This window comes from Protopterus annectens, chromosome 7.part0 (genome assembly GCF_019279795.1).
Source record: "Protopterus annectens isolate FY-2018-M chromosome 7.part0, PAN1.0, whole genome shotgun sequence".
NCBI lineage: Eukaryota > Metazoa > Chordata > Ceratodontiformes > Protopteridae > Protopterus > Protopterus annectens.
Window position 1 is genome coordinate 1,277,346,284 of NC_056739.1, and position 26,761 is coordinate 1,277,373,044.

Genomic DNA, 26,761 nt, shown 5'->3' on the forward strand with positions numbered 1-26,761 from the left:
AGTGTTTTTTCTTTACATTCTCTGGTTAATTTTCTTCCAGGATCTCCAATTTTCTTTTTTGCTGACATTCAAACAATTGTGTACAAACTAGCCAGTAACTGAAAATGTATTCAGGTTGGTAATTTCATTGGCCATTTTTCCCTCCATTACTGGTTTTACAGCTGAAATTAAACTTTTGATCCGTATGCAGTCATCTTGGAATTATCCCCATTCAAAAATGTTGACCCTGTTGGCATTTGTATATAGTTTGTGAAACAATTCAACCATCTGGGTGTTTGGACTGACCCCACACATGTTGAAACAGCATACTTGTAAAGCCCTAGGCTAACTAAAATTATTTTATAAAGTTACACATTTTCTTATTCAAGAAACCTAGTCCACTACTACAAAATTTCAAGACCAGAATATACTGTTCTGTAAAGCACATCCTGGAAAACATACATTTTACAATTACTTGGGTACACACATTTTTAGATTTATTATTCTATCAGCTCCAAGACATCATTATTCTCTTATATTTAGGAATATTTATTAGATGCCTTTTACAGAAAGATGTACAATGTTAATAGTTTTCCCTTTTCAGACTTTTACAGTATAATCACTGCCTCTCATTAACCCATAAACATAGAACAAATACCGTTCACTACTCTCTCTGGTATTAAAATAAAGGGAACACCCTCAAGCGTCTCTACCTTTTCATGGATGCAACAGAGAAAGATTTCTCAAAAAAATATTTTAGGGAGGAAATAATTGTCATTTCAGAAATAGCTGCCATTTCAGAAATATAACTGCTCACAGAGTCCAATGTCTAGATTATATACTAGTTCACTCTTCTTACAAGTGCTTTTGCACTAGTTAACATCGGGCATAAGGTATGACTATTTCTATGAAGCACTTGAATACATCAAGACTTATTTTACTTTTCATGTAAATGTTTTAACACTGTGTTATTACAATGTACACGAAATTGTAATATAAATGTATGTCTTATCAATGTGAATGAAAATTGTTACTAACAGTCATGTAGCAGTATTGTGACCATAGCTTGTCATGATAGTTATCTGGTTATCAGTTAAATCCACGAATAAATAAAATCCATTCACAGGGAATCTGTGGTCTCCAATAATGACTGAGAAAGGACAGTAGGTCTTGAAGTGATTAACCACATAATAGCAAGAGATCACCAATGCAGTTTACAATTTATTAAAACCAATTCAATCACAATGGAGAGTTCTCAATTTCAAGAAGGTAGATGTTAATAAATATGGTATGAATACTGCCTTAGAGCAACTCTTTTCAGTCAAGGAAAATGAATGTCAAATTTATAGTTGTTGCAACATATACAATCAGTAAATAATTGGCCATTTTAAAACTAATATGTCTCATAATTTCCATTGAACTGTATATATATCAATCCTTCATTGTATTTGTTATACTTATTTTATCCCTGATGCACACAAATCTTGCCAGCTCCTCCACTGTAAGCCTGTCCACAGTGTTAAATAATAATTCACAGATTCTGAATCTGTGTTTATAAACTAGGGCCTTATAATTAGGTTCAAATATTCCTTGCACAGTTTGGAATACATTAACCAAATCAGTATTACACGTGAAAGAAGTTTTTCTTTACAAAATCTTCACAAATACGTGGTAGCATCCTAAGATTTCTGTTGTACCCTGAATCCAAGACGTTACCTTAATATACTTTTAAACTTGCAGTTTATAAATAAGTTCTAAAATAGGCTTGAAAGTACTGCAGAAAGACGAGGACTGTATCAAAACCTTGTTCACATAAAGTGATAGATCATTGTACAAAACAAATATAAATAAAAAAGAAGAAAATAAGAAAATGCATGTCGAAAAAAGGTGGCATCAAAACTTAAGAAAGATGTACACAATTTAAAATTAGGGCTGAAATGATACGTCACAACTTTTATGTGTATGCTTATAAACTCTGCATCAGTATCTTGCATCATGCATAGATTGTTTTGGAATCTAGTTAGAAACTAGAATGACAGACCTATACTAACAAAAGAATAGCTGGTTTAGTGAAGATGGATGACTAAACATTTCAGGGATTGAAGAATTATGAATAATTTGGAAAGGCCTGCATAATGCATCAAATAATACTTAAACTGCATCTGATATCAAATACATGAGGTCCTCTAACAAAATTTAGTTGATGAGTAAGGTGAGACAAAGTAGTTTTCTTGATTATATCAAATATATTTTAATTAGTTAATCTTTTACTCTAATTTCAAGATAATGCAAAAATGATATGGTATTTTGGGAAAATTATATCTAAATAAAAATTATTCAACAACATTGATGGGATAATGCACCATGAAAGCAGAATATATTTTTCTTCTGTTTTTAAGGAGTATAATAATCATTGTTTATTTTGATGAAATATAAACTACTTGAAAATTAAATATATTTGGAGACAGTGATCATACAAAAAAATGGTAATTTAAATGCTGTTAATTAAGAGCAAAAGAATGCTAATAACCATTCAAAATCATCAGAAAATCTATGGGAAATAATTGCACACAAGTTAATAGGAAATGTAACTTGTGGTTGAAACAAACCAGTGTAAAATTTTTATTTGATTTCTACATAAACAACGATTTAAGCAGTTACTCTTAAATATTCAAATGTGAAAATAGCACTGTAAAAATATTTTGGTCTTCACAAGCATCCAAATACTGGAATAAAAGTAGTAACTATATTATATTAGCAACATACTCAAACCAATTAATCTAGACTCAGAATTATTAATGGTTGAATATGAAAAATTAGATGTGCTCAAGACTGACCAAATTGAATTGTTATTAATGTAGGTTACATAACAGTAATACTAAACAAAATTAATAAATGTTAGTAATTTGGAAGAAAGAGAATTATTAAGTAATTTTGTAGATTGCATTACTACAGAAACTGGGACTTTTTAACAGATACTCTAAATCTTCAAAATTAGATAAAAGGGTGACATAGCTATGTCAGTAAATTGAAGATGACAGAGGCTTGGTGATGTGAGGGGTGTAAATATAGAGTTGTTTATTTAGGGGGTGGGAGGATGACATAATGGTTAAGGTGCTTACCTTAAAGACACAAAGTGCAGGATTTGATTCTCACATGGAGTAACTGGCTAGGCTTCAAATGACCCAAAAAGGGCAGTTAGCCTAGTGCTAATCTATGAACCTAAGAACCTATTCTGCTTGTCTGCAATTGTAATAGGATAACTAGTTTTAAAAGCTAATTAATTATTATTAAAATGTTTGAAACCTAGCTAGTACAAGAATAACATGTTATTTAATTCACTCATAATACTCTCTGAGGCATATATTTCACGTTTTCATCACAAACGCTAGAATACTTTATTGATATCATATAAATCAAGTCTTTCTCAACCGCTATATGGTAACTCATATTTCCTTGATGGAGGATCGATTTACCATACAACTTTTTACAAATGCCTGCTTAGTCCAAGGCTGTTGAATAAAGGATTCTGTTTTCCCCTGTGATGCATACATTTTGGACTCAGTTGTTGAAAGCAGGAAAAGTGCAAGGGGTACAAACTCTAACATGAAGCATTTGGGGTTTCTGCTTTTCACAAAAGCACCCTTTTCAAGTTAAACTGTAGTCTTCCAACAGAGAATGTAATATTTTCATATCAGAGTCAGCAGGTAAATGATGGATAACATTCTTTTTACTAAGGAAATAAATGTCATTTTATTTATTTCATAAATGACACTGAGGAGTAACAACCCCACTATCACAAGTCTGTGACAACATACTGGAAATTTGACTCTGCCTTAAAATTGCCATGAAGAAAATTGCTACTGTGAGTTTGGGGAAACTGGTAAATGGAGCATCAGATCATTCTGATGTAATGCTGATGGGATGGTGTGCACAATATATAGACGTATGGAATAGCAGAGTTTTGTTTCTTATCTTTAGACCAAGAACAGTGTGTCTGTATGTGTTTGCAAACTTGTGTACAGACCCATCCATCCATCCTCAATCCATTTTTTCCCATTTTGCACATGGGGTCAGGGTGTCACTTCTACAGTGACAATCATCTCAAGCCAAGGTTTACACCATCCCATAGTAGTTCATTCGCACCACTCAGTCATGCACACACTCACCTATGGCCAATTTAGAATGTCCAATCCACCTATTGCATGTCTTTGGGATGTGGGAGGAAACCCATGTGAGTGCAGGGAGGACATGCAGACTCTGCATAGAAGGCACCCCAGCCGAGAATTGAACTGGAGAACTTTTTGCTGTCAGGTGACAAGACTAATTGCTACAGCACCATGGCCACCCTTGTGTACAGATGTACAACAATATATCAGAGCCTGTGGACTAACCATGCCTTCCAAAGCACCTGGCATCACTGTAACAAGTTGTGTAAGCAGAAAATGGAATGAACATTTATTATCATTATCCCAGGAAGCTTGCAGGTCTCTACTCATTGTAATCTTAAGTAAGTATGGTGATACTAGGATCATTTTCTTATACAACAAATACAATTATATTTCATTGCTACAACACTGGTACAACACCAGTTTATGGAAGAAATATACTGTCGTGTTACCTATTTTATGATGCTGAAGGTGTTTCTCTACTTCCCCTGGGGTAGGACTTGTTCCCAAGCAGCGCATTACTGTGATCAGATCCTTGGCAAGTATCTTACCCTTTTGTTTGTTGTCATACAGAGAAAAGCATTCTTTGAACTCTATAGCAAAAGAGGACATTGTTGTTTAGTTTTGCCTCAGCTCAGCTGTTTATGTACAGTTTCTGTAATAACACATTAAAAGAACAGCAGTAAAACAGTAGTTTTCACCTATGCTGTGAAACTAAATATTTAAATTACTAAAATGCAAAGATCTGGAAAAAGTCATGTCTTAGTTTATCATGTCTTCAACAGAATTCATACCCTCATGATAAATAAATCAAGTAACATTTTTGTCACTTTCAGACCAAAAAGAGTACATATAAAAAATACATAGTCAAATAGAATAAGTCTTTGCCACAATTAATCTGCCCTAGCACATATCACAAACTTCATGAGCAGTATAAAAGGAAGTGATAAAGCAGTGACCTAACAAACTGCAAATAATATAAACAAAGTGTAGAATCTATCTATTGATCTTTATAGACGAGGTATGGACAAACAGATTGAGTGCTGCATACAGCCTTGAGAGTGATACTGATAGGGTTTATGGAGACATCTAACATTGAAGGTGTTAAGTTTCTGATACTGTGGGTTTCTTGTGTGCTGCTTATAGCAATTACTCATCCCATATGGTAGGCATGCCAGTGAGAAGGAGAGAGAAATGTGTTTTAGAACTTTAGAATATTCATTACTTTGAGCATGGCTTTCGGACTGCTGCCCTAACAAATGACCCTTATTTCTTCTCTTTCTGTCTGATTTGGACTAGTCTGTCTTATGTTTCAAAAGGAATAGTCAGTTTCTACCACTAAATCAGAGTCTACTGAACAATAGTCCTTTGTCACACAAAGACGAGGGCTTATCAGTATGACAAAGTGATATTAAAACATGTTGTATCATGCTTTTTTGATGGAAATCCAGTGGTGGAAGGTCAGGAGAATTACTATATCAGAATGGAGAATTGTAATGTAATAACAGAAGGATGTCTTAAAGTATATCATTTTCTCTTCAGGGCACTTAACCTCTGTACAGTGACTGCTGCTGACCGTCAAGCATTGCTATTTTGAAAGGGATGGATGTGGGGGATACAAGACTAGTTTTGAAAGAAATGTTGTACTACAACAGTGCTGACCCTTGCACAACTGTTCCAGAAGCAAGCTAGTAACTATTTAGAAGAGGTGTCTTTATGCTGACTTCCTTAATCACAAAATGAAAAGAATAGGAGATACCAGACCACGGCTGATAAAATCATCAAACAATTTAATCCAAGTAAAAAGGTGAGCGCTTTTACAGCCAAAGCTGCTTCATCAGATAATACATCATTTCCCCATTTCTTATACAAAGCTCCAACAAATCACAATGTTTCCCGGTAAAAATCACTTCACTAGTACAAATTAACTCTTTCATGCATAAGACATTTACAACTAAAACTTATTTAAAAAACTGAATGAACAACACATTATATAACTTCACATAGTTAAAAACATGGTTAAAAAAACATAATATACAAACAATTAACTATCTAATTAATGGTTTATCCAGCAGAACAGGTTTAATACTGAGTTTGTCATTTAAACCTTTACCTATATTTGCACGCATTCTAATTATACATTCTAGTTCCTTTGTCTCAACTCTGTTCCCGATTGCCCCTCCTCTTGTTAGTTATCTTTCTTTTTCATCCAAGGAACACAGATTCATTCCAAACCATTCATTCGCAATACAAACAAACCAAGCATTGAGTTAATAAAGACAAAATTCATAGCCATAGAACATCAATAAACATCAAACCATCAGCCAAGAAAATGCATATCTATTTATTACAGATCTGCTATTTTGGTAAGTCAGCTGGTTCAAACATTCTTTTCTGCAATGACCCAGGACATGTTAAAATACAACATAATGGAACATCACAATAGTACAAAATTTGTTTTATTCTGTTGCTTGTTGTGAATTAAATTAAAGTACATTAGTCGTATAACACTGATTCCCTTTTCATGTTACATTAAAACATAATATTTGGTTTAATATCCCTTCATTTAGCACATTTACCAGCCTGTGCAATAGAATACCATATGGTTAGACCCAATTTCACAGTATTTTAACTACTGAAGCTCTATATTTCAATAGACATGCAAAAGTAAATTATGTACATAGTGAAAGGACATTTAATTATTTCAGTGCAGATAAATACAGTATGGCTTCCTAGGTTTTGAAACAATTCCTCAGAGCTGCTCTTGGTTTGGCTACTTTGCCTGAGAATTACAGAGAATTTGTTGCATTTAAAGCCATCTGCTGATTATTTTTACTGTATTTCATAAGAATCCTGTATTATTTGTTACATTTCTAACACTTCAGTACAGTTTCAAAGCTAAACTGTTTCCACTGCTGTTGGTCACAGGAGACTCCATTGTGAGACACAAGAAGGTCCCCCACCAGGTTGGATAAGGAGAGGGTTACAGTCAGTCGCCTGTCAAGGCCAGGATTTGCTAGATCATGTAGGCACTCAACTACAAGTACCAGCATGATTCAGCCATAATCCATGTGGGTGTGAATGACCTGAGATGTAGTACCCTGGACTATATGAAGAGACATGATGGAGCTCTCTGAATATGTGTCACAGGCTTATATGAGCCTCACATTGAGCAACATTCTACCCTCACCAAGAGTGATACCATAATACAAAGACAAAATGATTGACTTCAATAATTTGCTTGGCTTCAGGTGTCATTCCAAGGAGATCCAGTATTTGTCTGCTTGGGATGACGTGATCGACAGACCACACTACTTTGTTAGAGGTGGCCTGCACCTGTTGCTACTAGGCTTTCAAATACTGGCCAAGGCATTAGCCACCACCATAGTGCATGTTTCTGGGCAGTGGCAAACCAACAGATCTACCAACATAACAAATTCTTCTAATGCCATGGTGAAGGTACTACTGCTCAGAGCTAGGAGTGCTAGCAAGAAACTGCACTCCTGGAAGCTCTCCTCACCCTGGAGAATACTAACATCTGTGCAGTTACAGATGCAGTTCAAGGCTGTGGAAAGCACCCTGGTGGTGCAAGGCTGCAATACCTATCAAATATTCAGACCACCCCCTGAAAAGGAAAAAACAAAAGGAGGGGGTGGTTTTTTTTTTTTATATATAAATGGAATCACACCTCAAGATTAGTCAAGCAGAATGACTCGCTTGAATTACTCCATGTCCAGCTGACCATAGGCAAAATCCCAAACCATGTCATTGCTAGCTACAAGTCCCCAACCATGAAAACCATTTTGCATACCTGAAGCTATGACAATCACTTACCACTTAGCCCAACACACACTACTCATGTGTGATTTTTAACTACCCATCCATAAACTGGGAACCGTACATAACCCGTTAACATGCAGGCTGAGAGATTCCTGTACTTTGTCAATGCAAATGCTCTGGAAAAGCTGGTTTGCACTCCCACTATTGGCTCAACTATTCTTGATATAGTACTCACACATGGGAGAGATTTGAACGCCCCCCAGCATAATGTCCACATTGGTAAGATTGGATCATAAATCGGTCTCCTTTGAAATAAATATAACCCCTATCAAACCCTAAAACCTTAAAGAATTTTTCCAAGGCAAATTACCTTCTATTAAGTGGTAGCACAGGTAATTTTAAAGCTCCCCCTAACTTCTAAAACCATGGAGGCCTATGCAGAAGTATACATGAATGACCCTGTGCAACCACTTAAACTGCATAGAAACAGCAGTCCCTTATTGAACTAAATCCAGGTCCAGCAGTAAAAACAAGTCACCCTGGTGGACCTCCTGGCATAAATGGACTATACAACAGAAGGAAGAAATCCCTGTCTAGTCTCAACAGACAAATCAGGGAACTAGTCAAGTCTTTAAAAGCTATATACAAGACTAAAATAGCCCCCCAAGCAAAGGATAACCACAAAGCATTTTTTAGTTGTGTCTGCAATCTTAAGGGGAATGCTCAACAATATGCTGAGTTGGCTGTAGATGGCACTACCTATACTTGGCCAGAAGAAATAGCAAACCTGTTGGATGATAAATTCATCTCAGATTGATCACTTCCAGTCCCCCCCCCATGAAATACCCCTACCATTCCTTTGCCTGCTATCACAAAGAACAGGTCATCACTGTGCTCTCCAAAGTTAGAAATATGGCACAGTGAGACCTGACAGAATCCCACAGTGCCTATTAAATAGCTTGAAACATGAATTGGCAGACCCACTTGGATGTCTATTTACCCACAGTCTCCAGACAAGCTTTGTCCCAGTAGAGTGGAGGACAGCAACAGTCATCCCTCTGCACAAGGGGGGAGACCATCAACGGACCCAGGAAACTACCAACCCATGAGTCTGACTAGCTTCATATGCAAGGCTATGGAAAGGATAATCATGGACTTGATAAAGCTGAACTTTGTTGGGTATAGTCTGTATATTTCCTATGTCATTTTTAATCAAGGGCAGGTCCTGACTGCTCAATCTAGAGGGCTTCTTTGAGAAAGTCACCAAAGCCATGGATGATGGTAAGTCCATGCATATCACTTACTTTCACCTGGCCAAGGTGTTTGACACAATACTCCTCTTGGGTATTAGATAAACTCACAAAATTAGGCATAAATCTCTGTCGCCAAATGATTAGCCAAGTGACTCACAGATGGGGCACATTATTAGAGTGGGGGAATTCACAACCATTAAGAGGTCAGTAGCCACTGGAGTACCATAGGGCTCAGTGCTGGGCCCTCTGTTTGGGATATACTTCTCAGATGTCAAGGCAAATGTAGATGGCCTTTGGCTGACCGAGTTTGCTGATGACTGTAAGTTGGGGGCAATCACTGACTCCCCAAATGATGCTGATATCCTACAGAAAGGACTGATGCAGATGAATGATTGGTGTCAGAGCCAAGTCCTTAAACTAAATGCAAAGAAGTTTATAGTATTACCCTTTGAGAAATCAAATACCCCTGCAAATTACAACATTGATAGCACCCCCATAAGAGTGGACCCAGTGGCGAGAGATCTGGGTACTCAGTGATCTGAACTTTGACCATTATATGTCCACAATGGTGAGGAAATCCTTCTATGTGGCTCAACTTATAAGTAAGGGCATGGCATCCATATCTAAGGATGTCATAGTACCACTGAACTTGGCCCTCATCATCGAGTAAATGCACCCTTTGGCATGTACCTTGCTAGGCACCTGGATCAGCTGAAGTATCCTCAGAGGTTTCTCACCAAAAAAAAAATACAGGCTATAACCAACATTTTGTATGAGGACCAATTAAAGGCCCTATCGCTGTATTCAGTTTTCTACCAATTACTTGATGGGTGATCTATGCCTGTCCTGCAAGGCAGTCTCTGACCCAGCTCTGATGAAGGCTTGTAAGGGCTTTTGAGAGATTAGCCTAGTAATCTCCTATTAACCTATGGATGTGCTGTCTTACATTATTTACAATTGCAACAACCACTTCTAATGTGTGTCTGGCTAGATTAGACATTTTGTAGTGAAAAATATTTATATTACAGCTGTGTTAGTCTTTTCTGTTTGCTGAAAGAAACCATATTGATTCTTTGTATTTGTCTTAATAATCACTCCCAGTATTTTAATTAGATTACCCTGGATTTATAAAACAAGTATGTAATATGTAGGCTTTTAGTTTCTTCCTGAACAAAAATAATTTCTCTAGTTTTTCTGATTTTGTTTTTATGTGTCAAACCGTTCAAGCAGGCAGGAGCTATTTTAGAGAATACTTTTTTTTTGGAGCTGAATTCTTTCTTGACTTCTTATAAAACATGAGTTGTACTCTTAGAAGTTCTTTATGCATGGGCAATTTTTTTTTGCGCTGTAACTTAAAGGATATTGTTTTCTAAGAAGTTTGTTCTTTAAGTTTGGACTTTTCTTTGCAGAAATTTTAAGTTTATTGTACTTAGGAAGTGAGCTCTAGTGGTAGGTGAGAACAAGTTACTATTTAAAGTCTAAGACAATAGAGTTCTTTCTTAGGGGTTAGAATAATGAACCTGAGAACGTTACTTTCAGTAGCTGTAGTCTGTAACAAGGAGGTGTTCTGCAGAGACAGTAAACTAGCAGTCTGTGTTCGAATCTTGGAAGCGGTATGTTAATAGCAATGGTTTGCTTAACTTCAACAGTCAGCAGATGGACAATTCTATGTGAGACTTAAGCACTTGTAATACTTCAGTGATTTTTTTTGTGTCAGTGTCAAAGAAGTAGTGATCTTGGTCTAGCGTTATATAGAGTCTTTTTTTTTTCTGTTGAGAGTAGTGAGTTCCCTGTTCATTCCTTACAGGTTGTGATTTGTGTATTTACTAATGTTTGGGACTACTAAACAACATACCTGCAAGATTCTGAGTGTTTATAGTTAACAGTATTGTTAGGATAGTTCCATAGTACACTAAACCTCTTTTTGTAGTTCTTCGGCATGGGATCAGGATGATTTATATGATGTAGTGATTACTGTATCATTTGCATGCAGCAACCAAAGTGTGGAAGATGCCAGAGAGGTGCAACAATCAAAATGTTGAAGATCCCAGAGGAGGTCCTTCAGGAATAGTAAAAAGAATAAGGTCCGAAGTAGTGATCCTTGTAGACCGACTCTGGTAAATGGCCTTGTATCTGATTTATTCATTCATTTATTTATTTTTTACCTATAACCCTGAAATTTCTGTTTGTAACTTGGTTTGTAAACCATATTGTATTACTACTTTTGTAAATGTGCAGGGCTTGATAATCTGCTGTGTCAAAGTCTCTCTTGAGGTCTATAAATATTGCTTTGGATAGTGTACCTTTTTCCATATTTGTAAAGATTTGATTGATCATGGTGTAGTGTAGTTAAGGTGCTCCACTTAGGGTGGAATTGATATTTACTAGACAGAATTTCATACCTTTGTATGTGTTCTAGTATTTGAGAGTATTTTTTTCCAGCGAATGAACTGGTGCAGGTCATGTAAGAAGACCCAATGGCAGACATACAAGGAGTACTTGGATTCACAGAAGATATTCCAGTGGAGTGGGTGTGCATTAGGGTTTGTCTCTGAATCTACTCCTGCATCACCAGTATAAACAGTAGCAAACCGGCCAGAAGGGACCAAACATCAAAGTTGCCATATGGAATTTGGAACTACAAGCAGACTCTGAACAGGAACTTCAATAGATGACAGAGACTGGGATGGATAAATGAAGGCAGATGGGATGAAACTAAATGCATACATGACAGTAGTCATTGCAGTAAATAGTGGAACTCTGAAGAAGCTGAAAATTGAGATAGAAGGAAAAACAGAAGAATGGGTTAACAACATCAGACATCTGGATTGTATGGCTGAGGAGAAGGGAAGTCTGAATGAGGAGCCCAAAACTGGAATCAAAAGTACTGCAGCCAAATGGGCAAAGTATCAGAGGAAATGTATAAACAGAAGAATACCAAAAAAGCTGACAGGTATGGTGCAACCAGTGCTTCTTTGTTTTACAGAAACTTGTACAGTGATACAGTGAAGGCAGAGTAGTTGAGGAAGCTTGAGGTGATGTAGATAGAAGTGCCTGACACAGGTAATCTATCCTAAAATAATGAGCGCTCGATGGAGCTTATGTAAGAGGAGTGATAATTTTAGATTGAGAAAATGAACAAAAGCAAGGATGAGTAAAATTTAATTTTTTTTAAGAGGAAAGTGCCCCTGTGCCCCCCAAACCTCCTGCTAATTATATATACCAACTCTGAGATTGCATAACATGCTGCAACGTAAACTCGTACAAAAGGCGACTGGCAAAACATCCATTGAAAAGTGCATTTATTCGTACGAGTGCTCACTTTTTTTTTTAACATTAGTAAAAAGCTATAGTTATTACAGCTGCCTTTTTAATAAAATACAGTCGAGAGTTGATTATATGAACATCAATTATCAGAACCAGCCTTCCAAAGTTTTTGAGTAGGAAAAATCATAAAGTCTAAATATGTAAACATTGCACGTATTTGCTTGAGTGTGTTTTTTGAGCTTGTAGCCAGCTCATGTGTGAAAAATATTCTTTATTGTCCATTGAAATCACTGAATGGTTGAAAAGTGTATTCCTTCATGCAGAAAAAAACAAGATTTTACATGTTTTTTATCTAGTTCAATTCTGTGTTTGATTATCTGAACAATTTGATTATCCGAACTACCCTAGGTCCTAATTAGTTCGGATAATCGACTCTCTACGGTAAACAGAACTAGTTTTGCTTGAGAAGGGTCTGTCTCAGTTCCTCTTTAGTATGAGTTCAGGTATTTAACAGTTGTGCCAGTCTGGCTTCATCACAGAGAGATGTCTCTAGATAACTTCTGAAGTGGAGTTGCTTGCATAGTAGTCTACAAAATCATCAGTAAGCTATAAATATGACAAAACCAAAATTATACTTTTCTGTTTGTGACAGAGCACTGGTAACCCCTTGCTGATAATTAGATAGAGTTAAGTCAGGCAGAGGGTGATCTGTGATTCACCAGTATTACAAAGTATGCAAACTGCACTTCTTTTTTTTAACTGACTGTTATAGTTATTTGCAATCCATAGACTGTTGCATTAACTGTTTATATAACAGTTTTATATAGTAAATGTTTAACTATGTGAGTGGACTTAATTTACTGTTTTACATTTTTATATTGCATAGGTTTTTGTTGGCAAAATTCACATCACACTTGCACGATGCACATGATAGTGCAAATTAATATTTGTCTCAACATTTAAGTAGAATATTCTGAAATACTATAAATGTCCAATTTGCAATCTGAAATGTGATCATGAAAATGAGAAAACTGTGATGTTTCCAGAACTTGAAACTGATACTTATAAGAAAAAAAGAAAACCTGTGTTTCTACCCAAACATGAGCAATATTTGATTTTAGGACAGCTGAAAGCCTTTGTAGAAAAGAAAGACATCCTATAAAATATTTACCATCTCACTTACTTAACTAGACTATAAATATGTATGTACCCGCGGTGGTGGTGCTGCAGTAGTGTAGTCGCCTCACAGTAAGATGCTGTCTGGTTCGATTCTCAGCTAGAGTGTCTTCTGCATGGAGACATGCGTGAATGGGAGTACCTTCGTTGAAGGTTGTGCGTCAGGCCTGGCAAGCCGGTACGTAAAAATCAACTGCCAATCATTAGCGGACTGGAGTTCTGCTGTGGTGACCCCTAACCGGGAAAAGCTGAAACAAACAGACAAAGAATAGCAATGTGCAAAATTCAGTAATGCCCAGTAGACTATACAAATGAGAAGTTTTCTCTTTGTTAAAGTGGACATGTATTGATGGGGGGGATCAAGCACGTACATAAACAAGGTAATGTTAATTAAATTAATTTATCGGATAATTCTCAAGTACACCATTGCATTATCCTGAAACTTTTATTTAAATGCATTTCTAATGGTCCAATGGCTAGCAGAAGAGGAGTTTGGTAGTCGAACACACTGTAAGAGGTATTTTGACGGGTCTACTTCACGATGTCGAAGGCCGACAATATCGAAGCTGATATTGTCGGTACCAGATTAGCGAAAGCAAAAAACATCGAACTTTTAAATGGAAATCTCCGTAAGGGGAGATTTCCATTTAGTTCAATGTAGTGCGGTCTCGGAGTTGGTATATTTAAGTAGGGGAGGTGTGGGGGGCAAAGGTAAGTTTTTTTATTTTTGTTTTTAGGCATTTTTTTATCTTTCGATGTTTCAGAATTCAATGATATGGTGTCAGCCATATCAGATTCAATATTCTGAAACTTCGATAAGATAATATAGACTCATTTTGACTGGCATCCTTCAGGGATCAGAACTGAATCACAATTGTGTGATGTCAAACAAACAAACATTCATTAAGATTTGTTCTGTTAATAGAGAAGAAAAAGAAGTTTTGATTAATTATTTTCAGTCTTAAATATATTGATTTTCCTCTTCTTTCTGTATAAAATGCCCAGCCTAGCATTTTTGTCTAAATCTTTTCCTATCTGTCCTATCCACATTAACTGTTGAAATAATTCCACTTATGACACAGTGAATAATTAAAAGTGCAGGAGTGAAGATTTTTAACCTTTGTTGTGCATGTATAACTGAATCAACCTAAACTAACTTAAAAATTAAAGCTATGCCATGTTTAATAAGACTTAAAGGCAATCTCTCTAGATGGATAATGCACTTTCTGTGCACTAGTGGTGGGAGTTACACAGACTGCTCTTTCATTTGTCAGTTACCATTCAGGTACACTGACAGAAAAAAAATATTTTTTCAGACTCGCTGTGAATAATTACAGCAAAAACTGTGCTACTTTTAAATAAGCTCATGAATATTAAACCATATAATGTGTAATAGCAGTAACATTATGATAAACTGAATTGTTATGCATTGTTGCATTTTTTATTTCATTTTTATGGTTTTGGGAATTTTGGGAACTCAGTTACAGGTACATACCTGCATTGTGTTTCACTGTTGAACATAGCTGTAGTGGTTTCACAGCAGGATTCTTGGCTATTTTTGTGTTTTTTTATGTGGCAAATACTGCCAAACTACTATAGCTTCACAGATTCATATGTACCTACTAGGCTATTGATCTGAGAGGACCTTAAGAAGCCTAGTCTTACATTCCCATGGTAATTTTTAAACCTTGCATACTGCATAAAAATAGCCAAAGATAGGCCAAACAAGGATATGTTGGGATAGTTATGTTTTCCCTATCCAGGAGGGACAGGGGTGATTAAACCAGGGGTAAATTCAGTTTACCCCTCTATTTTACCAAATTACATTTGACTAGAGTAAGAGAAGTACTTTGACTCTGTTGGACCATCTTCCACTCCACCTAAAGCAGTGTTCTCTGTAATACAAACCTAGCCCTCTAACATGTTCTGTTTGTTTTGCAAAAGAGATTGATTCCTTGAGCAGGTGTTTGATACCACTGGACTTTCAAATGTGCAACCGATCTGACAGAATAAGGTGTGTCGAAGTATATGCAAGTAAGAGGTCGCCTCTCAGTAGCCTGCGTGATACTGAGAAGAAGGAGAAGGTCTTGAGATGGTCTGCATAGATTTTATGGTTTAGGCCTTTGATTTATTTTTAGTGAGAAATTGTGTTCATTCTAAGTGTGACAAGTGTTTGGGCAGGTGTATACAGAAAAGGGCATTATACTCAATGATCAGTCTAGCAGATATCGAGTACAGTAAGAACAATTGGTATTCCTGGATCTGGATGCAATAACTGCTGTCCAATGAAAAGCGACTTCCTTACAACACTGAATATGTGGTAATCAAAGGACAGCTGATTGTCAACATAGGTTCCCAGATCCCTGTGAGATCAATTTTCAGTAATGTGTTTGTCAGTGTGATAGAAACAAGAGGAACAATGCATGGCACAGGGTATGATTATACACTTTTTGGCATTTAGATTTAGTTTGTGGTTTTACACAAGTTATTTGCTTGGGGTAGACACCCTTGGATGATCCTGGAGTCCTCTAGGGAATTTACAATGGCACTAAGTTTGTAGTCATCTGTCAGCCACGATCTCTTAACCTTTGCAATGTAAATGCCAAAGAGGAGTGGCTCAGGTACTGAACCCTGGGGTATAATGCTAATGACAGGTCTTTTGGAGGAGGTAAAGCTGCCACTTTTACTTCCTGGGTTCTATTGTAAGCTAATTTTGAATCTAACAAGTTTCACAGGGACTGACATTTAGCTGGGAGAGTTTATCTACAATGCTGGAGTGTGGCATAGTATTGAACACTTTTGCAAGGGCTAGATATGCAGTGTGCACTGTTTTGCCCTCAATCATTGTTTCAGTAACTTTTTAGAAGACTTTGGCCAGGTTAAGTAGGACTATACCTCATGTGCAAGCACAAAGAAGTACTTGGAACAGGGAATTTCACTGGAACTTTATTTTGGATGAAAATTTGTTTGCATCAAATTTCAGGGTTGAATTCAGGACCTATTACGTTAATAAAGAAAGACAGTGAGATAACAAGACCAGAGAAGGAGCAAATAACACTGCTGATGACTAATATGGCAGTGATTTAGGGAAATCGTGCTAGTTATGCCTAGACAAATTACAATTGGAAGTGGAATGAGACACACACATAAGAATTAGTAATGAAGCAATGACAGGATATGACAGAAAATGCAGACAAACAGATTTGTGTGTAGGACATGCACACAATGGTGACAAAGCCACTTTATACTCATCTGTCCAAAAGAAATGTGACTGTCTGGGACAGTCATAACTTGAAAATGGTGTTTGAGCGAGAGAGAGAGGCTATAATAGTGAAATACCATGAACTGTTACACTGACTACAAGGCTTAACAGATTTACTATAAAAAGATCATGGAGTGGTACTGGTAGCATTGTTGCAGTAAAACTAATGCTTTCTTGAATCTTCTCTCTCTGAAAGAAATTTGCTAAAATGTGGCACAATATAAATTGTTCCAGTAAATGAGTATACATAGGAGGAGAGAAATTCAGGAAAAGAAAAAAATTATAATAAGTTACATTTCAAACAACTAGAAACTAAACCACTTCCTGATGCTTAATATATGGTATAGAGTTCTTACTGTGACATAGTCTATTTTACATTTTTACTTTTATGATAAAACAGTATTACTTCATACATCACTCATGGTGCTTATCTCTTCATCACAAGAAATCTGCAGTTATACGCTTAGTACCAGTTCTGTAATAGTTAGGGAAATTCTGTGGCCCAGGGAGCCGCACACCACTGCATCTGCTGTGGTGTAACTGAAAACACATCAGCAAATATCTTTTCATGAAACAAATTGGTGAAGATTTGTCAGGCTGCACAGATCACACATCAGTAGCCAACCTGTGTGCCCCCAAGTGGAGAAGGAACAAATCTCTATGTGGGAGAAACCCTAATCCCCTTTTGTTTCATGTTTCAGATCTTACAGCATCTAGGTTCCCTCAAATTCCATTTATTTCCATGAAATTTGCTATTTCTCTTTTCTAAAGTTCCCATTTTTAGTTCTTTATCTCCTTTACAATATTCAAAACTTCCACCATGGTTGGTTTAGATTTTAATTTTAGTTTTTCTAGTAATTGCTTTTTTTGGCAACAAATAGCATTACGTCTGTCTAATATGGCCTTATGATATCTAGAGCAATTCAGATACTATATATCCCAGCTGAAAAGAATCATTTCCTTAATTACTGTCTTGCTCATCCAGCATTTCTGTCAAAATATTCTAGGGAACATTTAACATCTGCAACTCATAATATTCCCAAACCAGCTTCATCCACCCCCCCCCCCCCCCATCAACTCGTATGTCCACCATTTGCTATTTACCTGAGGAACAATCCCCTAAAGTCTAATTTGAGTATAAAAATACCTGTGTGCACTTTCATAAAACAATCCTAAATATGTGTTTTGACCATTTCCATTAATTATGTCACTTAGGACATTTTTGAAAATGTTTAGCACAGCCCACTCGTATAGGTTCATAGGTTCATAGGTAGGTACTAGGCTATTGGCCCATGGGCCTACGTAAGCCTAGTCAGCAAGGTACCATAGCTTACACCACCCAAGAAAGTTATTTTCCTGTGCCACTGTCCAGCAGAGACACAGAAGTGATCCCCAGAGTGTATTTCCTATTTCCCATCCACTCGTCAAGATTTTTCTTGGAGTGCTAATGAAGAACTTTGCTTGACATAGATGGGAAGGTTGTTCCAGAGTATAGGAAGTCTCTGGGACAGGAATCTATCCCTCCAGCATGTCCTGTTTATTGTGGTGACAAGGTTTAGGTCCCTAGAGTGTGTATCTTGGAGGGATTGGGATTTCTTTAGGTGTAGCATGTCCAACAGCTCTGGGTTTGACATAGCTTTATATGTTAGGCAGTGATCACCTCGGAGTAGGCGATATGCTACAGAGTAAAGCTGGAGTTTTTTGAGGAGGTCAGTGTAGGGCATTTGTTTGAGGCCAGTAATCCTCTTTGTGAGGTACTTCTGTGGCCTTTCCAGATGCTGCAGATGTCTTCTGAGGTACATTCCAAAAGGGGCGTTGTACTCTATAATGAGTCTAATGAGTGACGAGTAGAGGGGAACAATGACCTCTTTTTTTCCTGGATGAGAACCCTTTTATGATGAGGTGTGCCATGTAGAAGGACTTCCTGACTACTGTGGTGATGTGACTATCAAAGGAGAGCCTCCTGTCCACCTGGGTCCCAAGGTCTCTTTATCACGCATTTGGTGTTAAGTAGATTGCTGCCAATGTGGTAGTTCATGGGTACAGAGTTTTTACCAAAGGGGATGACACTGCACTTTTTGGCATTGAGCTTGAGGTCATGGCTCTGACACCAGGCATCTGTCTCAGTGAGGCCCTTCTGTGGGATGTCCACATCATTTGGGGACTTGACTATGGCTCCTAGTTTGCAGTCATCTGCAAACTTCATTAGCTAGAGGCCTTCTGTATTAGCCTGTACTTCAGAGAAGTAGATACCAAACAGGAGAGGTCCCAGGACGGAACCCTGTGGCACTCCACTTGTCACTGCCTTGAGGTCAGATTTGGAGTCTGCAACTTTTACAGTGCGGGTTCTGTCTGTGAGCCAGTTGGCAACCCATCTTGTGATGTAGGGATTTATACCTAGTTTAGTGAGTTTAGCTATAATTCCAGAATGGTGGATGGTGCTGACAGCCTTGGCGAGGTCAAGATAGGCTGTATGAACCACCTTACCCTCATCCACGGCTTTAGTGACTGTCTCAAAGAAGTTGATCAGGTTCAGGAGACATGATCTGATTTTCACAGACCCAAACTGGGTGGGATCCAGAGTTTGGAGGTTACCAATGTCTTTGTTTATGAGTTCCATGATGATATGTTCCATGGCCTTGCAGACCAGGCTCATCAGGCTAATAGATCGATAGTTCCCGGGATCAGTGGTGGCTCCCCTTTTGTGGAGTGGGATAACTGTTGCTGTGCGCCATTCAGTGGGCACAAAGCCTGATGCGAGGCTATTATTGAACATGATGCTTAAGTGGGGAGCCAGTTCGTTCTGAAGTTCATGTAAAATGCAGCCTGGGATGTTGTCCGGTCCCATGGATGCTGTGTTTTTGGCTTTAGAGAGTGCAGCTTTTACCTGCATAGTTGTGATTACAGGGACTCTGCATTCTTCCTGTATAGACATGGGCCCTTTAGGGGGTAAGAGAGGGGGTAAAGTTAGCACTGAACCGATCTGCCAGGATGTTGGCAATATCAGTTGGTTCTGTAATTTTCATGTATTTGTGCTGTAACTCAGAGCAGATCTGGGTGTTGCCATCTAGATTCTTGACATAGCTATAGAATGCTTTGTGGTTGTCCTTGGGTTTAGTGACAATTTTATTTTCGTAGCTAGCTTTGGAGGATCTTATAAGGGATCTCAGCTTCTTACTGAGGCTGAACAGGGAGCTCCTCCACTCATGGGATTTTACTCTCTTTTGCAAGAGTTTCTTCCTTCTGTTGTACAGTTTGTTTATGGCAGGGGACCACCAGATTGGCTTCCTTTTTTTGGAGGATAGTGTCTTAGTTCTGTTTGGGATAGCACAATCCATGCACTCATGTAAGTGCTTATAGAGTGCATTTGTGTAGGATTCAGCAGTTGTAACTGTATTGTCCATCTGCGTGGGTGTCATGAAGTTCACCACTTCTGTCTTAAGAAGCATGAAGTTGGCTTTGGAGAAATGTTTTACTGTGGTTTCCTTAATGGGGGGTGGGGGCGGGATGTGGATATCAAGGGTGATTAGCTTATGGTTGGAATGGACCAACGAGGAGTTGACTTCAGGTGTGGAACACCAGTCACTCATGTTGGTAATGACTAGGTCTAGGATATTGTTGCCCCTGTTGGGGGTGTGGATAAGTTGATCTAGGGCATTGGAGTTTATGAATTCCAGAAAGCGTTGAGCTAAGGAGTTGGTACACGAGTAATGGTGGGGTAGTTGAAGTCACCCATTATTAGGGTGTTTGGTTGAACCCTAATATTTTCCAGTACATCAAGAAAAGAGGAGTGGGAATCCTGGGGCATGGTGGGGGATCTGTAGCAAGCTACAATTTGGATTGCAGTTTTTCCCAGAGTTAGTTACACTTGTATAACCTCGGATGCATTATGCTGAGCAACTAGCCTGGAGGTGTGGATATCCTTAATGAATATGGACACACCTCCGCCTTTGGTGTTTCGGTCTAGGTTACATGGCCGAAAAGTGTGGTATGAGTTATATCCTGGTAGTGCAGGGGTGCTCTCTGGAGCCTTGAACCAGGTCTCAGTCACTGCACAGATATCGATGTTCTCCATTTTAAGGAGTGCCTCGAGTGAGTGCATTTTGAGATTTAGACTTCTAGCATTGAGTAGCATTACCATCAGTTTTTGTTTGCCTGTTCCTGTTATGGTGGTGAATTTGTTATTTGATCCCTGCCTAAAAAAGGCACTATAGGGGCAGCAAGAGCCTTAGCCAGTATCCGGAATCCCAGGGGTGACAGGTGCAGGCCATCTGTGGCAAAGCATCGTGGTCTGTCGACCATGTCATCCCAAGCAGACAGATACTGGATCCCGTTAGAATGACACCAGAAGCTTAACCAATTGTTGAAGTCAATCATTTTGTCCTTGTACTGCGGTATCATTATACTAAGTCACATCTATAATAGTGTAATTAGCTTTTCACATAGTCAATAATTAGTTACTTCTCCATATCCTTGTTTTATTTTATTTATGTTTGTTAAGCAGGGTAGTGAGCTGATCCAAGTGTACCCATCACTGCTGCCTCCAAGAGGCAAATATAAAGCAAATATGATAGTTAAATTAAATACAATTTGACACATTTAGCAATTACTAAAAGAATACTACATCTGTGATCAAGCTATTAACATATAATACAGTAAAAATAAAGCGAGCACACAGCTGTGTAGTCAGTATGCCATTGAATTACTTTATATGTTTCAATTGTGACAATGTGAGGTATTGCCAGCTATGGCAGAAGTAGGGCAGTGGATGTGTAATATGTGGAATTTTGTAAACAATTATGACATTTGTATATCAAACTGATTTCTACAGCTGTTTGTATTGAAAAATGTATTTGTAAAGCTGCTTGTGTTAAAAATGCACCAACAGTGTGCCCTGCTGGACAGAAAAAAAATATTCATATTATTGTAACTGTTTAAATGTATATGTTTTAACAGATCATACTGGAAGAGAAGAGGTTAATCTCAATCCACATAATTTTGAAAATAGTTTGAAATTAAATCACCTGGCTTAGGCCATAAAGATTGCATATTTCAGTTCTCAATGCAGCCAGAGATGGTTTGTGCTAGGAAGCTCTCCACATTGTCTTGGGGTGAACTAATTGCTACTCTGGAAGGGTGGAGGTTTGAAATTGTTTTATGACTTTCAGGAGCTGCAGCAGATTTTAACAAGGCTCTGTGTTGGTGTATTATTGACAAATCTGCTAAATCCTAACAGTTTCTAGCCAAGAGGGGTAGCATATGAACCAGAAGTCAGATGACCAGATGTATGTGATGCCATTCTATAATTTTAGAACAAAAATTATGTTTAATACTAGATGAGACTGAAGTGTCATTGCAGTCTGTTTCTGAAACCTGGCAAAGAATGACCCTTCAACTGCTTCATCTTGCCTTACTCTAGTAAGTGATCCAGGGAATAGTAATTCTTTAGATCAGTCAGGAATATATAGTGAGATTAGTTAAGTACTGTTTTTTTCTGTATCTGTGTGAATCTATTTGTCTGTGTTATTTTAATATTTCCTATGACTGAGGTGTTTACTGTAAATTGATATTTAGTATTTTCATGTTCTTTTCTTATTTATTATTCAGTAAATTTAAACTTTTTATTGTTGATGGTCTTTTAGAGAATATTTTAATCTCTGAGAGTACTTGTATATATTTGACAGCTCTGGCCACTCCTGAAAGCCTTGGTGTTGGCCAAACTACCATTTGTATTAATATTAATTTCACACAGTATTATTGGGTACCCTTTCAAGATCCTCAGAGTAGCTGACTTTGGAGTATCTGCGGTGGCATAACTGCCTTGTAGTCTGAGCAGAAGGTGGCATAGCTAGTAAATCTGTGACAGCCTTTCCCAGGTGTGTGTGTGTGTGTGTGTGTGTGAAAATCAAATCTGTGTTTGTGCCAGCTGTTTGGAGCAGGGACATGAAGCCCTGATTTCACAGACAGTATGATGGAGAACTTGGCTTGGATACTCTGTTGAGGTCTCAACTGTATAACTGTGCCAGTGGGGAGTCTTATTGGGAACCTGGAGAGAGACAGAGAAATCCAGACCTTGGACTGAGTGTGTTCCCTGTTTCTTTAGGGAAATTGTGCATGATTAAGAGAGATGCATCTTTAAATACTGGGTGTATCCATTTTTGTTTCAAGTGAATTTCCATCTCCAGTGCCAGTGGTGAGAATTCAGGCTCCTTGATTACTGGCCCAGAGTGGGGAAAATACATTGGTGGCAGTGGTGGGATATTAATTGAACTTCTGTAGCCTGTAAGCAGTTGTCACTAAAGGTGTATGCATTCTCAGCAGCCACAAGGGAAAAATGCAGAGTTTCATTTTTGCAACAGTTTTTTTTTTTTTAGTTATGGAAATCAGGCAAAGATGTCAGCAGTGGATTATGGCAAGCTGACAAAGAACCAGTTGGCCAAAATGTGTAAAACCAAAGAAGTGGTGTATACCAACCTGACTAAAGAGGAAATGATTTCAGCCTTAGTCACAACTCAGACCAGGAATCAGGAGGACAACCAGTTTGGTGAAGGGGATGTATAGCCCTCAGAAACAGGACAGTTCACCTTTTCCTCAGTGGGCTTAAAAATCTGTCTGGAGTTCAGACTTGAACTGGAGGCCAAACATTTAGAATTAGAATCAGCAGATAGATTGTGGCCTTCTAGAGGCTGAAGAAAATTAGAAGCAGCATCAACATGAGAAGGAGATTCTGTCTTTTCACCAGGTTTGCGGAAGTAATAGGGAAGGGAATAACCCAACCCCAGAAGCAATAAAGGTCAGTAAATTTCTTCCACAGTTTGCAGTGTGTGATAATTTTGATAATTTTGTTCATATATTTGAAAGGGTATGTAAACAGTATAATGTTGACCAAGAGCTCTGGATATGGTTCCTGACCTCCTTACTCCATGGTAAAGCTGTAACTGCCGTTTCTAAATTTTCTGATATTGATTGTTTAAACTCTGGTATTAACACCTGAAGCTTACAGAAATTTTTTTTTCGTAAGCATAGACGTAAGGCAGATGAAAGTGTCTGTGATTATATTGCTGAGTTAAGCCCTTATTTTCATATGTGGTTGAGTGGGTGTCAGGTCATAACTTTTGAAGGGCTGGCAGACCTTTTGGTGAGGGAACAAGCACATAGAACTTTGCCTGAGGACATAAGAATCTGGTTGGCAGACCAAGAGTGTAACTCTGCAGATGAGTTGAGGAAAAAGGGTGGATCTCTACTTAGCAAGTAGGGCATCACTGAATATGAAGGAGATACCCAGTTCTGTACATAGATATAAGGGAACCTATGGTGGGCAGCCTAAACCACCCCAACAAAATCCACCAATAACAGGGGAAGCCACTAGTTCAAGTACATGGCCAGGTTCAGGGGTTAAATGTTTTAAATGTAACCAATAGGGCCATGTATCATATAGATGTCCATGGAGACAAGGTGGGGAACATAAGTTGAGGGGTCCTGTGAGTTGGAATAACAGTATGCCAACTGTAAGTTGTCTGGAGATAGCAGGGCTACCAAACCATCACCAGAGGTTATATCATATCTTGGTGGATGGAAAACAGGCCACTGTTAAGAGAGAGACAGCTTCTGACATAACCATTGTGAATCCTGTAGTGGCTAAAGAGGAGCAGTACTTGCTTAGACAGTCCACTCCAGTCAGAGCTTAAGGAGGGACCCCATTCCAAATGCCTTTGGCCAGGGTTCTTCTTGACCGGGAGGGTAGAAAAAGGAAGAAAGCAAGCAAGTAGGTGTGTTTAAGGATATCCCTGCAGATGTCTTGATAGGGAATGATTTTGATAATGCAGTCCCAGATAGGCTTCACACCTGAAGCCAGTGTTGGTAAGGTGGCTATTTCAGGGAGGGAGCTACTATCCTGTAGCAGTAAGCTTGAAGGTGAGCCGCAGCTGCTGGTAGGTACTGGTGTTCCCTTGGACAGGGTGACTGCTAGGTCAAAGGTGAGTGGTAGTTACCCAGAGCAACAGTGAGGCACCAATGTCAGAGGATACCAGACGTCCTGTAGAAGGGGAGCTGGGAAGAGTTACAAAGATAGAGTTGAGACAGGCTCAGCTCTTGGACCCTACCCTGAGATGCTTGAGGGAGGTAGTTAGGGAGGCACCTGATTCTCAAGGAAAAGGGGAGTCTGTATACTGGAACAAACGGTTGCTGTATAGAGAGTAGACCCCTGAGAGAGGGCTAGAGGATGAGATAATAAAGCAGTTGGTATTGCCTGAAGTCTACCATCTGGCACTTCTAGCCATAGCCTATGACATTCCTTTTGCAGGTCATATGGGCACAGAGTGTACCAAGAGATGTATTATGCAGAACTTTTACTCACCTAAGATTGAAAGGAATATAACAGGGTACTGCAGGACCTGTGAGCAGTGTCAGAAAGTAGGCAAGGCAGGAGACAAGGTCAAGGCTCCTAAGATGCCTTTGCCTTTGATTTGATGAGCCATTTCAGAGGGTAGCTATGGGTATTGTGGGGCCTCTGAGTACCCCAAGCTCTACAAGAAAGAAGTATGTCCTGGTGGTAGTAGACTATGCTGCTAGGTACCCTGAGGTGGTGGTTCTGTCCTCCATCATGGCAGAGAAGGTGGCAAATGCTTTGTTAAAGATTTTCAGCATGAAATTGGCACCTCTGTTAGTCAGTATTTCATGTCAGCCCTACTGGCTTGTCTGTGGAAGCCCTGTGCGGTGAAGCAGCTAAAGACCACCCCCTTCTGTCCCCAGACTAATGGTCTTGTGGAGAGGTTAAACTCTACACTAAAGACCATACTACAGGCATTCAGAGTCCAATTTAAGAGCGAGTGAGACAAATATGTTCTTCCTCTGCTGTTTGTATACAGAGAAGTACCCCAGGAATCCACAGATTTTTCATCTTTTGAGTTGCTGTATGGGCATAAAGTGAGGGGCCTCTAGATTTGATTTGTGATGCGTGGGAGGATGTGTGAATCCCACAAGGAGTCTGCTGTGGTATACATCCTAAAGCTCATGACAAGGCTTGGGGAGCTCATGGTCTTGGCCCAGTTGAACGTAACAGGAGACCAACAACAGAAAAAGGTGTGGTATGACAGGAATGCTCAAGCCCACGAGTATGCTGTGGGACAGCAGGCTATAGTTCTCATTCCTGTCAGACCTAGTAAGCTACAGGCAGCTTGGGAGAGACCCTTTAAAGTGGTAAGGAAGGTCAGTGATATTAACTTCATGGTAGAACTGCTAGGTGGAAGGCAGGGTCACAAAGTGTACCATATTAACATGATGAAACCTTATTATGATAGGGAGGCACTTGTGCTAACTATCTGCAGTGGATGACAAGAGGAGTCTGAGGGGGATCTGTGGCTATATCGAGCCAGCCAGCAAAATACGAAGTTACTAAGGTGGAGCCTAGGGTTTCAGGCATATAACATGAGAGTGCAGCACTGTACTGAGGTCAGCAATGCCATTGCAGATGGGTTCTCAAGACAGTGTATGGATTAAGGTATTCCCAGACAGGCCCATTCCTCTAAAATGATGTTTGTCAAGGTTCACTTGAAAAACTAGCTTGAGTCTTCAAAGGGGGGAGAAATATGACAATGTGAGATATTGCCAGCTATGCCAGGATAAGTAGGGCAATGGATGTGTAACTTATTCAGCATAGCTAGCTTGTATTTTGTAAAAAATTATAAGTAATTTGTACATTAAACTGATTTGTACAGATGCTTATGTTAAAAATGTATTTGTAAAGCTGCTTGTGTTAAAAGAAATGTGCCAACAGTGTACCCTGCTGGACAGAAAAAAGAAATATGCATGTATTATTGTAACTGTTTAAATGTATATGTTTCAACAGAGGATACGGGAAGAGAAGAGGTTAATCT

The 26,761-nt window shown here is 38.6% G+C and overlaps 1 protein-coding gene across 2 annotated transcripts in view; it reads right to left on the reverse strand.

The window, feature by feature from the left end:
* The window catches only part of CALML4 (calmodulin like 4), a 168,131-nt gene that overhangs the window by 131,584 nt on the left and 9,786 nt on the right, over positions 1 to 26,761 (reverse strand). The window contains exon 3 of one of the 2 annotated variants that reach the window (XM_044077891.1): positions 4,601 to 4,741. The exons of the other annotated variant lie outside the window; for it this stretch is intronic. Within the exon in view, the coding sequence (XP_043933826.1) occupies positions 4,601 to 4,741 (141 nt within the window). The remainder of the gene's footprint in view (positions 1 to 4,600; positions 4,742 to 26,761) is intronic. 2 annotated transcript variants of the gene reach the window in all.